General features: G+C 34.7%; 2 protein-coding genes across 3 annotated transcripts in view; one reads left to right on the top strand and one right to left on the bottom strand.

The window, feature by feature from the left end:
* LOC149084760 (ninein-like protein) overlaps positions 1 to 17,471 on the top strand; it is a 223,328-nt gene that overhangs the window by 47,852 nt on the left and 158,005 nt on the right. For both annotated transcript variants that reach the window (XM_089235189.1, XM_089235191.1), the window contains exon 6: positions 1,168 to 1,394. In XM_089235189.1, the coding sequence (XP_089091315.1) occupies positions 1,168 to 1,394 (227 nt within the window). The remainder of the gene's footprint in view (positions 1 to 1,167; positions 1,395 to 17,471) is intronic.
* The window catches only part of LOC149084764 (XK-related protein 6-like), a 42,753-nt gene continuing 29,040 nt past the window's right edge, over positions 3,759 to 17,471 (bottom strand). The window contains exons 3-4 of the mRNA XM_089235195.1: positions 10,679 to 10,920; positions 3,759 to 4,472 (exon numbers count right to left, since the gene is read on the bottom strand). Coding sequence (XP_089091321.1) covers positions 3,868 to 4,472; positions 10,679 to 10,920 — 847 coding nt within the window. The 3' untranslated portion in view covers positions 3,759 to 3,867. The remainder of the gene's footprint in view (positions 4,473 to 10,678; positions 10,921 to 17,471) is intronic.

Here is a 17,471-nt window from a genome sequence, read left to right as displayed (position 1 = left end):
TTAAACCGATTCGTAAAAGATTCAATCTAACAACCATAGATGTGCCCACTAAAAACGTTTCATGCCTGTAAAGATGCTATACCACAGTATAAACACAATGGAGCATCTATTACATTCCATGTGGTGATTGCCATCTTGGTTGTATAGGACAGACAAGGAGACCCATAAAAGCAAGATTAAATGAACACGCTCACTGTGTTAAGAATCAGGAATGTGATAAATCTACCATCGCTGCTCACTGTTGGCAAAAGAGCCATCAATTTAAATTTCAGGAAGCAAGAGTTTTTCTTTGCTTTGACGAAGTCAAGTCTACAGTTGATTTTGATTTCTACAAAGGCACATGTATTCGAGACTTCAAAACTATACTTGTAAACAATAATAAATCTACACTACCGATTGCAACGCCATAGCTTAAATTCATTTCGAGCACGAATTCTAAGAAAATTCAAATACACCAATTAGGTAGCACCATTGCACAAATTCCACCATTCCTATATCCGAACGCTGCCTTAATATCACAATATATGCATTAATATCACATTCAAGCTCACAGCTTCATTCTGACATGATGTTTGAAGTGAACAGACATATTTTTTCCGCTGAGCAACCGAGTGTTACGATTTTGTATTCAACCCAAGTGGGAAACTCGGTCAGTGTGATTAGTGGTTAAATATTTTTCCTCTGAAGACAACACCCATTGGTGTGAAAATGCATTAGGATTTTTTGTGTTTTTCGTGTATTTGTCTTATTTTTTTGTGTCTTATTAATACATTGACTTTGTATATACCCAAACACACACACAACAGTTGGTGTTATAATGAGTTGGTGCTAAAATGGTTTTTTTATATTGCAATCACTATATGGAAGATTAGGTCACTGAAAATTTTTAGCGCTAAGCGGGATGGGCATTACAACATGGTTTAAATGGATGCATGTCATAGCTAAAATAAAAGTTTTTTTAGAACGCAAGATATCTTATTAATGCTGGTAAAGTGAGATTGTTAGTAAAGAGATTTAACTACCTCTGGAGACTGTTTAACTACCTCTGGAGACTGTTTAACTACCTCTAGTACTACCGTTAGAAACTGTAATAGTGATTTTTTTTCTCTTCCAAAATATATAAAATTCACAGATAGCGTGACGTTGCTAAGTTTCTTTCTTCTTCAGGTTGTAGGCCAATTGTTTGAAAAACTGGACTGCGATCAAGATGGATGCATCAGTTTTGACGAGTTCCTTCAAGGTCTTTTTGAACATGGAGAATTTAATGGTGGTGAATCTCATTTGCTATCTAAAGGCAGCACACCCTCTTTGTTCAAAGAATCTTCTAGAGAAGAGCAAGTTTCCAACTCATGGATTTCGGGCGTTTTCTCTTCAATTGATCCTTCTAATTCAGGGTGAGTTTTTTTTTTCCGTCTTATTTTAGTCATTTTTAATATGAATATTTTACAATACTTTCTTTAGAATGCATAATAAAATATTATGAATAATTCGACCAATTGTTTTTAATGTTCTATTTCTGTTGTGTAACATTTCTTTTACTATGTACAGTAATACAGACTTAAGTCTGTAATACAGACTAAGTCACTCAGCATTTACTCATCTTATCATAAAAATGATTTTTTGTAACTAGTCACATTTTGAGCGAAGTTTGAAAGCTTTTGATGTTATGTTCTTTAGAAGGAAAAAATTTTTCTCTGAGAGTCACATCAAAAAGACTAATAGATAAGAAAAAACATAGACATACATAAGATTTTCCCAAGGACGAGAGGTTACTCTTTTTTTTTCAGTTTTTTTCTTTCGAAGGGAATTTTCTCAGTTTAAAAAACTGCAAAAAAACCCCTCAGCTCAGGTTTTGACCTACTTACGCTAGTGAGAAAGAATAAAGAAAATCTGCATTGCTTTTTGACCTGAAATAACTTATGAACAGAGAGAGATATGGCTATGTAACTTTAACAACAGTATGAGTTAAGTGACTATATGGATAATCAGATCATGCAAACAGCCACAAATAAGGATTTGGGGGGTTATAAAAATGAAAGTTTACATGTGTGTGACATTATGTTGGCTGCTGATTATAGGAATTTTTTTTAAAGCTTGAAATTTGCATGTGAAAGTATACATAGGTAAGTACAGTAATTGGCGTTTCTGGATTAGGCCATTTACAAATTTTTATTTTCATATTCCTCATCTCAATTATTGTTTTATACACTGCTGTTTGTTGGATCTAATCAGGCATAATAACTTAACCATAACTTTATCTATGATGTATATGAATGTTGCTTCTACATTCATATAAGTTATTTAAATAATTTTCTATGCACCATGTATAATTCTTCTGGTTTGTTAGAACTTATAGTCCATTATTGAGAACTAAACTACATTTTTCATCTGCAGCTTCAGTAGATAGCAGTGAATCAACAAATATTGACAAGAACCTTTTATAGATTGGATTGTTTCCATTATTCCTTTGCTTTGACCTTTTGCTATGTGAGATGCCATGCTCTGTTCAATCTGAGGCTTTCTTCTTTCTTGTTAAAATTATTTGAATTTTTATAAACTGGCTTCTGCGGTGAAAAATCAAAGTAATTAGTTGATTTTGAAAGAACTGAAGTGTCTTGGAAACATATTTCATGGGTGCTTTCCAAAAAAGACATGATCCCCACTTTGACAAAAACAACTCTTATCTGGATATTATGCAGAGGTGATTTGTCAAAATATCTGATGCTAAGAAATTAAATTTTCCATGACCACATTATTTTGTATATCATATTTTAACTTATAGAATAGAAGTGGGGGGGGGGGAAGGTCTGGCCTTCAGAACGAGCTATTTTCTTAACACATGTTTAACTGTAATTGCCAAATAAAATACTTTAAAACCAATTTACCACTATTGTTTTCTTTAGTATCGCCCAGAAGTGTCTGTGCATTGCACTCTTCAATAACATACTTTATTCCTTTTGACTTTCTAAGTCTGATAGATATAATTAAACAAAAAGATTTTTTTGTTACTTTTGTTTGTCAAAAAAAGAAAGGTATACAGCAAATGGCATCTTTGATTTTTTTTTTTTGAAAAGGGTTCTTATTAGCAACAGCACCTTTTGCCAAAGCACCTTTTGCCAAAGCACCTTCTGCTGTGCAGCTGTGCAATGCTCTGGTGGTAAAAATAAGAACCTCTGAGGTAAAAGGTAAAAGTTACTTCCCAAACTTCCAAGGGTAGTAATCACCAGACAGCTTTAACAGGCCAGGTAATGACATAAAAGTTTGATTCTTATCTGGTCTAGAGATTCAAAACAGTTCATGGGTCCTTGCTAAAAAATGTACCTTGTTTGCAATGTATATATATATATATATATATATATATTTTGCAGAGTGAGTTTCCCAGAGAATGAAAAAGTGATAATCTGATAGTACAAGTTTCAAGAGAGAGAGACCTTGTTCCCCTGATCTTGAAACAACAAGTTATCACTGCCTTTATTCCTTAGACAAATGCCTGCATAGGAAATCCTTTGCAAATGAGGCAGCATGGACTCTTTGCATCCAAGACTAGACCCCCCTCCCCCAACTTTCACAGCTAGGGCTTTACACAGCTGTAGGCACAATGAATAACTTTAAGGATGAATAATGAATGACGTTTTCTGTATATCTTTTTTAGTTTCAGAAACTCATTAATGGCAAGATTTTTTTGGTTGCCTTGGAAGTGATAAATCTGTCCATCAATGTAATTAATTATTATTTTTGAAATAAAATATTATGAGCAATTCACATACTAACTGCAAAACTTTATTAACAAATTATGTCTAATTACTTCATATTTAAGCTTTCGTCGTATAAAAAACAATTCATCATCTAAAAATTATTATTTTTCTTTCAACAACAATGTGCAGCTCTTTTTTCATTCGTCTGCTTAAGAGTCTGGTGGCAAAAACCATAGTAGAAAAGCATAAATATGATTCCACTCACAAAGCTAGAGAATACCGCTACTAGAGCAGGTATGTGGTACCACATTCCAGGATCGTTCCTGATGAACCACAGGACCATGAGTGTGCAGTTCTCTGCAAAAACTATTGCGTAATATGCAGAGTACTTGTAACGAGTAGGCTCTGCTTTTACGTTGAGATAGTAGATCATGTACGCTACCCCAATCACCATGTTACACAAGTATTCCTTGCACTGCTGAGGAGCTCCATCCTTTTGGCAGAAATGTGTTTGTTGGTGCATCACCCATACAGTCATGACCCCCCAGTGCCCAATGCAGAAAGGAAAGAGCCAAAACTGGTACTCTTTGGTGAACAGAGCGATGGTGCATGCCCTGGAACCAATGGTACAGAAGTGCCACAGGAACTGAAGGACGATTCCCATAGTGTTCGATTTCCGCTTTCCTGATACCGTCCTGTGGAGGGTGTTATTATAGCTTGTTATAGACCATGCTAGGTGTAGTAACGATGTTCCTGCTGACCCACCTTGAATTATAACTGAAATGAGATTCAATAAGCATAGTAAAATATATCATTGTAATCCATATTATATTTTATTCATACAAAAACTTATAGATGTACCAAACACAAATATTTATTTTGAAATGTGGTAAAACCTCTCTCAAAACTGCTGTTAGTGAAACAAATTTTGGGGTAGAGAGTTCTTGAAAATTGTTTTCAGTTTTCAGTCGGAAAACTAAAACATGCACTATATTTGAATACACACATACATACTAAAATACCTTTTGTGGCAAAGGTCCTTAGCAACATCTTCAGCTTTTTCAGAAACTTCATTCATTGTGGACTGTTTATATAACATTGTAGGTAAAGCAGGGTTGCGTCAGAGCCATGGGTACTCGAGCACCCACAGTAATTTATGGCATGAGTCTGAGTGCACCAGAATTTCTAGTAGTCTCGGAAATTCGAACCTCAAAAGTTTGAGTTTCCGGAATAATCTGAGGCACTGAAAATTTGCAAATTTCCTTCTTGTGATTTTGTTTCTCTCTCTCTTTGTTCCTCCAAAAACCCATTTTCTTTATTTTTTCCCAGAAAGACTACATAATATGTATATATTGTGCAGTAATTTTAATTTAAAAGGGATTAGTCAGCCCCAGCCCTGTAATGGGTAACTGATGTAATAATATTAGACCCCCTTGAATAGGCAGAGACCATTTTAACTTTTGGGGGTGTCACACTGAGAAAGAGGAGCAAGTTTCACTTTTTTCTTCATAATGGTGGACAATGGCACTGTCTCCTAATTACTTATGTAAAATCATTGGAAAGGCAGTTGAAAGCTATATCAGCACCTTTCACCATCAATCCCTCCTATCCCAACTGTTATAAATCACTCCCTTATCTTCGCAACCTTTTCATGTTCTTCATTTTTTAAACACATTGTATGGTATCTATATCTTCATCAAGAATAAAAATACACCAAGTATGCTAGTACTGCTTTTGCTTGCTTTTTTTCAAGTAAAACCAACATTTTAAGCGTTTATTTTTTTGGATAATTTGAGTTTTTCGATAATCTGGAGGTGGCCTTGGTTCCGTCTCCACCTGGGATTACAGAGACCTCCAAAGCTGAATATGCTGAAATCTGGGACGTACATTGTAGAACAGTCAGTGCTACTGCAGAACAGTCTGGGAGAATTTTAAGGAAAAATATATATATAGAAAACACTATTATTGGAAATTTTACTGCAGAACATTTCCAGTCAGCCAAGGGCTCATTGTAGAACAATGCAAAACATTCTGCTTTAGGGATTGAGACTCTACTGTACTCAAAAATCATAACTTTTACATAAAGCTCAAACCGAGCACCAGCTTTACTTCACTTAAACTGAGCTTTTTAGATTCTAGCAGTATGCATTAATCAGGGACGCGGAATGAAATATACATCAAATAAAAAAACCAAATGAGATGTTAATTCTCAAGTGTAATATCTTGTCGAAAAGAACTATTGGGTATATAATATAACTATATAATCTAAATATATATAAACTTTATTTTCTGCCTCTCTGTGTGGGTGTATGTTCTCTATACAAATCTATCTTTGCCAAATTTTGCATATATGCCAAACGGGACCCGATTTGAACGATAGGCTACTTTGAAAGTTCGTCCGAGCTGGGTAAATGCTCAAAATGGTCAAAAACTGTCAGGTTACAATGGTTCCTGGGCTTCAACAATCACTTTTGGAATGTTTATTTTGGTTACCGTGGTTTCCCTAGCAATGCGTTTTGGACATGTATATTCCTTTATAATGGTTTGTCACTTCTTTAATGCTGCTAGTATTATGTATAAAACACAAGATATACAGAAGACTGGATGTTGTGAAGATATTTATTATTTGAGATGTTAATTTTTTAAGGAAGGAAAAAACTCATCTCTGCCTCTACCGGGAGTCGAACCCGGGTCCCTCGATTGCCGGACGAGTGCTCTGAACCACTAAGCTACAGAGGAGATAGAGATTTTCCTTCGCTAGAGCATATATATGCCAAACGGAACCGTGCGATGGACGGTGAAACCGATCAGCTAATAGCTCATGGAATAGCTGATCGGTTTCACCGTCCATCGCACGGTTCCGTTTGGCATATATACGCTCTAGCGAAGGAAATCTCTATCTCCTCTGTAGCTTAGTGGTCAGAGCACTCGTCCGGCAATCGAGGGACCCGGGTTCGACTCCCGGTAGAGGCAGAGATGAGTTTTTTTTCCTTCCTTAAAAAATTAACATCTCAAATAATAAATATCTTCACAACATCCAGTCTTCTGTATATCTTGTATTAACAAGTGGAGAGCGACATTCATGTCATGTATAAAACAGTTTATTACTTTATAATGGTTTGTCACTTTTCCAATCCTCTCAGTAATTGAAGAAAACCAAGCAGCGGCGGGTATTATAGCTAGTGCCAAATAAAATGCTTGCAAGCTATATAATGCAGAATTATCATAGACATAAACTTGTGTATGGTACATGAATCTGAGCCCATTCAATATATTTGCCATGATTTACCTATTATCTACAGAAATATTGGGTTTGAGGCCCCCAATTATTTTCAATAATTTTGCACCTTTGAATAATGTACTTGATATTATTTCTAATTTGATAATGTACTGTTTTAAATCCTCTCTACACAAAATTATTCTTACATACATCCCCTCAGACAAAAAGTGCAAGCAGAGGAAAAAGATTATAGAAGAAAAATATGTTTTTATTCACTCACAGAAAAGATTCATAGGGTTACTTTGTTTTCTCAAATTGGTGCACACTCTCGGCATAACAATGACAGCAAAGAAATGTTGTTTTGCATCAAAAACATTGAACAGGTTAACTTTTGATATGGACTAGATTTTCCTCTGTATATCAATAGTACAATAGTTGTAAAAATAGATTGAAAAACTTTGGCTATAGTGCATTACATAATTGTAGACATTTGATTTAAAAAAACAATTGTGTACAAAAAAAAGTCTTGATACCACAGTCATGTTGTAGTTCTTCAGTGAAAAATAGACACAGCAAGTGCATTGTGTGAATATTGCTTGTCATAAGTTTGTCTAAGTGTTTATGCAGAAAATTATATGTATTTCTCTGCATTATCCGGCATGCCCGAAATCAGTGGCTGTACTTCACTGGTTTTTACATGTTTCAGAGATTGAAGAAATACTCTTTTACTTTTGTATCAGAATATTATGATTTGCTGCACAACTATTTAATTTTTTTTTTTGACTTATTACAATTCTGCATGCATGATCAAGGATTTCAAAAATATTCCACACTCTACATACATATGTTTTTATTTAACTTATCAGATATTCTCAAATGAATATGCTTAGTATATCTGATATTTTTAGTAAATCAAGATTTGTGGTGGCAAAATCAAACATAGTGCTAGAACCCTCTGAACATAGTTGATAAAACAGGAAGGATCCTAAAATGCAGAGAACAGACAAGATTCAAATCAACAAATTCAATCAATTATTGAAGCACAGATATTCAAGAACTATACTAGGGATAGACCAACATGTGTAGACTCAAAATTGCAAAAAGGAACCACGACTAAACACATTTCAGAACTACATGAAGTTCCTTCATCAGTAGTAAAGAAAAGAATAGTGAAAATACTCTTTATAAAACGGGAGTTACTCGCTGTTGTAGACAAAGAGTCAAATTCAAAATGAACCTGCAACAAGAGCAAAGGAGGAGGAAAGAAAAGAAAAATGGCAGAGCCAATCACAAACGAGAACGTGATAGTGATGCTGATGGAGAAAAAATAATTATTGTAGAAACTGTTGCCAGATTTTTGAAAAGGGTGGTGTGCTAGTTAGTTCATTGACCAACTGGTTTGAGATTTTGTTGATGTGGAATGATTCAAACAAGTCCAAGTCAGAGAGGTTGTGGGGAGGGCGTCGCATGCCTCGTTCTATACATATGCGAATCGAGCCATTAATATCTGCTCCTCAGAGACGCTACTTGCAGCTGAACTCTACATCCTCAAAACAATAGCAGTCGATTGTGGCTACCACAGCTCCTTTATTGATAATCTACACAGGAAATTTATTAAAAATACTTCGCTACCAAGTCTAAATCTGAACACAAAAACTTGATCATTTTGCCTTTCTACCCAAAAACCAGCCATCACATTGCTAAAATCCTTTGAAAATATAATTTATCTGTGATTTTCACCCCGTCAATAAACTCAGCTTTAAATTAAAAGATTCCATTGACCCACTCAACAACTGGGGCATCTACAGCATTTCATGCCAATGCAGATTATCATATAGTTCACTGAACGTGCCCTAAAATATCGTTTAAATGAGCATAGAAGATATGTGACCAACCAAGACTTTAACCACTCATCCATAGCCCAACATTGTTGGTCGTTTGACCATAAACTTGACTTTTCTTCTGCAAAAATTATTCAAAAATTCCCCTCACTGTCTGACTTGGACTTCTTCCAATCATTCCACATCAACAAAAACTCAAACCAGTTGGTCAATGACCTAACTAGCACACCACTCTTCTCAGAAATCTAGCAACAGTTTCTACAATAATTATTTTTTCTCCATCAGCATCACTATCACATTCTCTTTTGTGATTGGCTTTGCTATTTTTCTTTGCTTTTCTCCTCCTTGCTCTTGCTTTTACTTGCTCTTGTTGCAGGTTCATTTTGAATTTTACTCTTTGTCTGCAACAGCGGATAACTCTCGCTATAAGGAGTATTTTCACTATTCTTTTCTTTGCTACTGATGAAGGAACTTCATACAGTTTTGGTGAAATTCATTTAGCTATGGTTCCTTTTTGTAATTTTGGGTGTACAAATGTTGGTCTTTCCCTAGTATTGCCTCACCCAAAAGGTAATTCATTTCTATTTCTATTCAAGAACTATCCTGAATCTGTGTCTCAAATTCCCAGACATGCCAGCAAATATGGGTATTCCCAGCATGCTAGTCTCCTTAGAAACACTCAGTTTCTTATTATCACTATCTAACTTCTGTGCAAAACAACATAAACCTGTTATTTTAATCTGATTCATTTATTTATGCAGTACTCAATATAAATTGATACCAGTCTCCTGAATGCATTCTGTGGTCCTCCTCCTGAAACCTTGCTTTTCCCGGCATGCTGGGAAGGGAGCAGACTCCGGCAATCAAATAGCTTTTGTCCTTGATTTTTATGGCATACTGGCTAATGTTGGGGAATAGGGTAACTTGGAAGTGTGTGCGATAAAAGAAAGGTATAGCTTGTTCACTTTCACCAACTAAATAATTAAAGACCGCACATATTGTCTCTGGAGTAACAGCCTTTTGCAGATGATGAAGAGGAAAATATCTTCACTGCCTCCCAACAAAAGTGGCCAACATAGACCCAGGTCTGCATACTTTGACACCCTATTCAGCGATTCATGGAACCTAGCAACCCTGGCTCACTTCCGTTCAAGTGAATATTGGGAATCAAAAACTCCTAGTTTCCCTCCCTTACAACAGCAATAACAAATCTGGCTAACCCCGTGCTCAGTGTCACTAGGAAGTCTCATGTTCTTCTAAGCGACATATCAAACTTAAAGTAAATGCTAGTGGCCTTTATTCTACTGAAATATTTGGAAACAGTTTATAGTGGGAACAGTAAAACAAAATCAATGAACTCTTATAGGTTTTCTTGCTGGTTGTATTTATTTTATCCCAGGAACATAGATATCCTTATAAACTATTGTTAAATGAAATCATGAGTGTACCTTATCACAGAATGCTACAAAATAATTTGCTTTTACAGTTGAGAATCTGTTGTTTTTTTTTTATCAATGTGCTGTGGTACATGACAGGTATATAATGGAGAGAAACATGGTAGTAGGAAATGGTGACAGGAATTATAATTAAAAATTCCACTGGATTGTTAACATGCTACACTGCATAATTTACAAGTTTTAAAAAATCAAAGAAATATTTAGGCACCATCCAAATTTCTTACGAGACCAACATTGTTTTTTTTCTCAAGCAAACCCTCCCCTAAAATAATGTGTTTTTTTTTCCTTCTCTGAGGGATTTAATGATCCTTTTCATATTGTTAGGCATGCTATCCTTGAGTGAGAAAATTTTGCGTTATCTTAGACTCAAATTTAGCAATCACATGGTGAAAATTTTAGGCGATGTAGCACCTTAGATTTGTCAATCCCTGGTAGTTTGTATCTGTTAAAACACACAGTTATTACCTATTATCAGCTTATCTGAATCTGTTCTTTGAGCTAGAGTATATAACTGCAGGACGAGCTGAGGGGCTGACTCCAAAAAGCTATGCATTAGTGCCAAAATTGCTGTCTCTTTGTCTTCTTTAATGGCTATTTCTCGTTGGGCGTTTCTCCTCTTCCTTCGTTCCATCGTACCTATATGCTCTCGGTTGTCCCAGTTTTGCTGTATTGGGCTTAAACAACCTGCACAGAGCAGGCAGAAGTACCTGAATAGAAATTGAGAAAAATCTGTTTTTTTAACACATTTCTTTAGTATAAACGTGATAAGTGTTAAAATTTAATTTAGTGTCATTTGATAATTTTTGTCACACCATGGTCATTTTCTGCAAGTAAAGACTAATTAGATTGACACTTATTGTTTATTGTGATCTCTAACAGCAGCCTTTTGAAGAAAACTTAGTTTAAATGAAAAGTGATTGAACATGCAGTAGTGCTAAAAATTCTTTTGAAAAATGCAATAATGCTTCTAGTGCCAGCTCATTTTTTTGTTAAGTAGGCACTATGTGCATGTGCCAGTGGGTGTGGCCTTGTATGATCCAATGAGCATTAACTACCCCTGATTACTTACATTGTAACAGTTTTTTCAGCAAATACTTTTGATCCATTAAATACTTAATACATTATTACAAAGTACATGAATAACTTAACTCATGTAAACACGTCTTTTGACATATGTAAAGCAAAAGGAAGATTTTTATAGACACCCGTAGCTAAAATTTGTTTGTTTGGGGTTAGTGAGATTTTATTGTCTAGTTTTTGTTATGGACAGATTGAAAATGTTTTGACAAATATATTTTAATCAGATACAGAAGTAATAAGTTCTTCTTTTTTATAAATGTAAGGAAGGGTTATGAAAAACACATATATTAATTAGTGCCGTCATGCCTATTTTTAATCTAATTATTTCAATTGTTGAAAAATAATTAGTAACTATTTCAATTATCATAATTTTTCTGCTGATGATTTTAAAAAACAGTTATGAACATCAGGAAATCAGTTTAAATGTATTCATAAAAAATTTTAATCAGAAAAATTCATTTTATTAGCTTTAAACTTTTAAAAAAGGAAAAAAAAGGGACAATTAATTAATTGGACAGCTGACACTGGTTAAACACTGTAAAATGTGAGGAATATTCTGTAAATTTTTTCAAGAAAGCATAAGGAGTCATTCAAGTATTACGCCAGCATTGAGGGGGGGGGGGGGTTTCAGATTTGCTGACTTTTGATGACAGGGGGGGAGGGGAGGTTTTAAGGTTTCTTACGTCATCAACCACCCTTTTTGAAGATATGAAATATTCTAAGCTGCTGACGAAATTTTTCTGACGGGGGGGGGGGGGGGGGGAAGTGGTCAGTGTTTTGCTGACTTTTGATGACAAGGGGGGGGGGATCAAAAATGGCTAAAAATCTGCTTACGTAATACTTGAATGTCCCCTAATTAAAATTTTAACAAAGACGTGAAATGAAGCTCAAGGAACAAGTGATTATGGTTTTCTAAGACAATTAATAAGTGTGTGGAACCGTGTTCAATAAGTTTGGGAACATGTAAAACATCTTTTTTTTTTTAGTACAGATTAAACAATATAACAAATAATGATAGATAAACCATTCAAAATTTTGGGAAATATAAATCCTCTAAAATCCACTAGGCAAGAAAACCGAGGAATTAAATTCAAAACGCAGACTGATTGTGATTGTATCACTTCCTCATAAACCAAAAATAGATGGGAAAAATTTTGGACCTTCCATAATTTTGACAAACGAGACTCCAGAATGTGAACAATTCAATTTTTTGGGAAAATTGACTTGTGACATTTTGCCATCTGACCACAGAATTATTAATGTACCATAGGTTATTACTGTTTAACATGAAGGCATGAGTATAATTGTGGGGATGCCTCATTTGCTTATGATGCCAACCCTTTATACCTTCTGAAAAACACTAGGGATTGGTTATGTTGCAAAAATTGCATTCAATACTCGCATGTTGTCATTTACTACATGTCACATGCTACTATTATAGATGTTTCAGCACGTCAATGGCAGCAAATATAGCTCAAAAGTTGTTGGATATTACTTAAAAAGCAACAAAGTGAAAGTTTTACAGGTGATCAAGGTGGAGTTCTGACTTGAATCCTATTAGGAATTTGTGGACTGAGGTTGATAGACAAGTCAGATCCACTCACCGTGAGTCAAGCTTATTGAGTCCATGCCAAAGACAGGGCCAGTATTTTTTAAATCCAAATTAGTTCCAAGAAAGTATTAATTGATTCTACTTTGTTATGGTGCCCATTGCATGGCTCATTTGATTATCTAGGAATTTTTTGCTTTTTTGTTTGTGTCACAAGACTTTTGACCCAACATAAAAGTAATAAAAAAATTTTAAAAAATTAGACGCTTTAGTCACCTTTCTCTGTGTGACATTTTATCTGACCATTGTGATGCATCTCACATTTTTAAATTCATTAAAGCAATTGGTTTTTACGACAAGTTATAGTTTCTTACCATCTAAGTCATTGTTTTACATTTCACATATAATTCTTGTTTTGTATCATACATACTTTTACTTTCCTGACATGGCAAGAACAAATTTTACCTTATTTTTAATTGGTAATTTGTTTTGGCACAGTTTTACCTAAGTGATCCTTGCATTAATAAAACCAATGTCCAACCCAATCCAAAAAAATTTGATACACAGTTTTTTTGTTCATAATAGTTTGTAATGAGACTCAGAGTGTTTCTATTTCATAAGGATAGATTTCATTAGAAATTTGAATGCAAATTTCGTAGACAAATTTATTCTTGTCAGACTTGTGAGCACTCTATCAAAGGCTTATAAGGTATATCGGGAAAGCCGCTAATTTCATTAGTGCAAATTCAACCTAGCCTCTACTTTGGAAAACTCATCGAAACTTCTTGAAAATATGGGAGGAAATTGGTTAAATAATTTTTTTTTTTGTTTCAATCTTATTTTTTTCAGTGTCCCCTTTTCAAGATTAATTTTTTTTAGTTGGGCATGGGTTCCAAATTGAGAGGCAAGTGAAATCTGTCATCATCACCGAGTCAGAACTGCTAAAGCTATGAATACAAAATTTGGTCAGTAGTTTTATTTTGTAATGTAGAGGCTCATTAAAAAAAGGATTCTTCAAAATTCAGCCCCTAAAGGTGTCGCAAGATGACTCAAACTTCATACGGGGAGAACATTATTTAATTTTTATCAAGATATTTAATTTTTCCTAAAAAAATTATTTAATTTCTCTTAAAACGTTATTTAATTTCTCCTAAAACATTATTTAATTTCTCCTAAAACATTATTTAATTTCTCTTAAAACATTATTTAATTTTTCTTAAAACAGTTCTTTTGACTTAAAACTTGGTTAAAAGTACCAAAACAACCGAGAGGACTTGAAATATCACGCGTGACCGTTGTGTAATAAGATAAATAACTGTTACTTTGCTTTCATAACAACGACTTGAGAGAGGACCATTTCTCACATGGTCAGTTCTATGTTGCATGTTCTAGAGTGAGCTCTGCCAGTAGCCTGGTCATTTTAGTCCCTAAAGGCAGTGCCATGAACGTCGTTTACAATGACTGGGGTAAATGAATTTCAATTTTTAAATGAATTTTTATACTTTAGGAATTTTGAAATTACGAAATTCATGCTAGCGAAGCTGTGAATAACAGCTAATAATTTGTAAAATGATCATCATAAATAAAAGTGAAGATACATGTGGAAAAACCATTTAAACCACAAAAAATGCCATACCTTTTTATCATTCTTAGACTACAAAGCTAATTAACAACCTTGGTGTATGCACAAAACTCGCATAGTAAAAAGGGAAATGTTAATTTTATTAGATGCTGTCAAATTTGGGAGGTGATAGAAATGTCAGAACTTTATCACGTGCAATGATAATTTTAGCTTCAATGTTGGGCCATTGAAAAGTACAAGAAATACTGAAAGTACCAGAACTAATTCTTCTTTTAAATTTTACTTTTAGATCAATTTCGAAATGGTTTTTGACACCATGTCTACGAAGTTTCATTCTTACTCTCGACACCAAGGCCACAACTAGATACTTGGTCTGTCAGAACAAGTACACACTAAGGCGCCCCCTTGTAATGCTGGAAGAGAGGTTAAAGTGTTTAATTCGCGCGTTCCTTTGTTCAGCGGGTGGGGCAGCAGACCCTCCTGCTCCCCCTTAGTTGCGGCCTTGCTCGACACACATCGTTTTAGTCTACAAAAGCAGCTACTGATAAGGGATAAAGCTCCTGAGCTTCACTTTCGTACCACAGTTGATAAAACCACTGCAAGTAAGCATGGATGAGTGTGAATTATTTTGGTTCCAATTGCCCCATCACAGGAAAAACATTAGAAAAGTGAAACCCATTTTGGTTCTTACTTTCTAGTAAAAAAATAATTATGCAAGAATAATACATATTAAAAAATATAATTATACTATAGAGTAATACATAAAAAATGAATAAAAAAATATACTTTTCCTGAAATATCGATATTAGGTAGATTTACACGTTCAGAAACAGTTAAAATGCAAAAAACACAACAGATATCAATGTGATCACAAACATAACCTCTACAAATGAAATCTTGTAACTTTTTCTATGAGCAGCTGACGTGCCAAGCACTCACTCTTTTACTGGAATATAATGCAAGTACAAAAGAAAAAATTCCGCCTAGGGCCGTTCCCAGAGGCAAACTTAGTTTTGTAGATCATATTGGGTTCCATTTACCCTGGTGTAACTTAATTTTAAAAATTATGAATTATCTGTATTTATCGTGTAATGAATCAGAATAGCGGGAGAAACTATTGGTATAATGATTAGGGATACGTAAATTTCGTATTACGATAAATGCGAAATTCAGGAAATAAATACGATAAATGCCAATTTTGATGAATAAATGCAAGAATTTTAATTTTACTACTTGTCCGCGAAATCTTGATAATTTAAATGTTATCGTTAATTCTTCCGTGTGTTTCCAAGCTATAATTGACACCTTGAAAGAGTACGAAAATAAAGGATCTAGTATCAAACAGCGCGTTACATGACTGTGTGCTTCAAATTGTTAAAAACACTTCTTGGTGGCAACATTTGCAGCAGCACCAATGCTGCTGCTGCTGAACCAGACATGCACTACCAGTGCATTCATTAAAGAATTTAATGTTGTTGTGGCCAAGACGAAGATAACTTTTTTTTGCATTCAAGAAAAATGAGCAGTGCGTATTTAAGCTACCAAAAAGAAAAAAAAAAGTATCACTGTATAAGTAGGCTATTACTGGCAGCAAAATTCTTCCCGGCGCCTCTAGTAACCAGGCAGAATTCGTGGTTCAAAGGTGTTCATCTGAGCGAATATCATATGTTGCTGTTCATTAAATATGAAGATGATAGATTGACAATGAAATTCTAGCTCTTAAAATACTGGTTCAGTTGACTTTCGTTTTCGAGTTCTGTAGGAAAATTATGCTATTGACAATTTGAAAGGATCAAACTTTCCATTCGCACATGTTTTGTGGAGTAAGTTAGTAGGTTTGAAATCTTTTAGGCTCAAATTTCAGGGGCATTTTTACGAGAAAAAAAAAAGAAGAGACAAATGAGTGCAGTAGAGTCTCGCTTATCCAACATAAACAGGCCGGCAGAACGTCTGATAATATGGAGGTGTTAAGGAAAAGCCTATTAAACGTCAAACTATGTTATAATTTTGCACATTACGAACCTAATAATCATGTTTACAGCAAAACAACAAAAAATTAAGTGAGAAAATGAACTTACTGTTATAGAATATTTTGAAGTTAAATACAGTAAATTACTAAAAAAAATGTTTGATCGTAGTCTGCTTTCCTGGCGAGTGCCGTTTTTTCGCTGCCAAATCTCGCCATCTTTGCAGCATCATTATGTCGATTCCTGTAGCTTCTTGTTGCTCAATGTATTTAATTGCAGTTTCTAGAGCCTTTACTCTGCCGTTATATGAAATTCTGAAAGCTCAACAGTTGGGGCTTGATTTTTTTTTCGGTTGGACGTCGGATAAACGAGACTCTACTGTATGTTGGAATTGATGAACGGCATAGTATTCTGCTGGAGACACAGCAGCAGAAAATAATTAAAATAAATTGACTCTACACATGACATCCAACCAGAGTCGTCTTAATGCATGGGTCCTACCGAACACGGCCAGAAACCTCAAGTGCAGAGGGGCCTCATGAAAATGAGATCTGGTTAAATTATCGAGAGTAAGCATTTCTAGCAAGGTAGGGGAAGGGCCTCAGAAAAATCGTTTTAGCTGACTGCCTATGATATGCTATTTTTTTCAAATATATTTTATTTATTATTTTAACTCTTTATTTTTGGTGAACAAATACGGAATTTCTGACCAGAAAAATTTTTTGTGAATAAATGCGAAATTTCTGACCAGAATTGGTTTTTTTTCCGAATAAATGCGAAATTTATGATTTTTAAATTTTTTTTTTTTGTGAAATTTACGTATACATAATAATGATATTAGGGCCGTTAAAGTATTACGTAAGCAAATTTTTAGCCATTTTTGACCCCCTCCCCAGCAAAATTTCGTCATCGCTGCACCCTACCTCCTAACGCATAATGGTGGGATCAGAAAAGTACGTGGGAGGGGGGGGGGCATAGGGGTCTCTAGCGCCTTCCCCCCCCCCCCCCCCCCAGACGAAAAAAAAATTTTTTTTGATGCAAAAAATATTTAAAAAAAAAAATCAAAATTTCGAAAGAAAA

Source organism: Pholcus phalangioides, unplaced genomic scaffold (assembly GCF_987345545.1).
Source record: "Pholcus phalangioides strain wild (caught in Gottingen) unplaced genomic scaffold, Ppha-v1.0 ptg000008l_1, whole genome shotgun sequence".
In the NCBI taxonomy this organism is placed as follows: domain Eukaryota; kingdom Metazoa; phylum Arthropoda; class Arachnida; order Araneae; family Pholcidae; genus Pholcus; species Pholcus phalangioides.
Note: the sequence above shows the minus strand (reverse complement) of the source record. Positions and strands in the feature narration are given on the sequence as shown.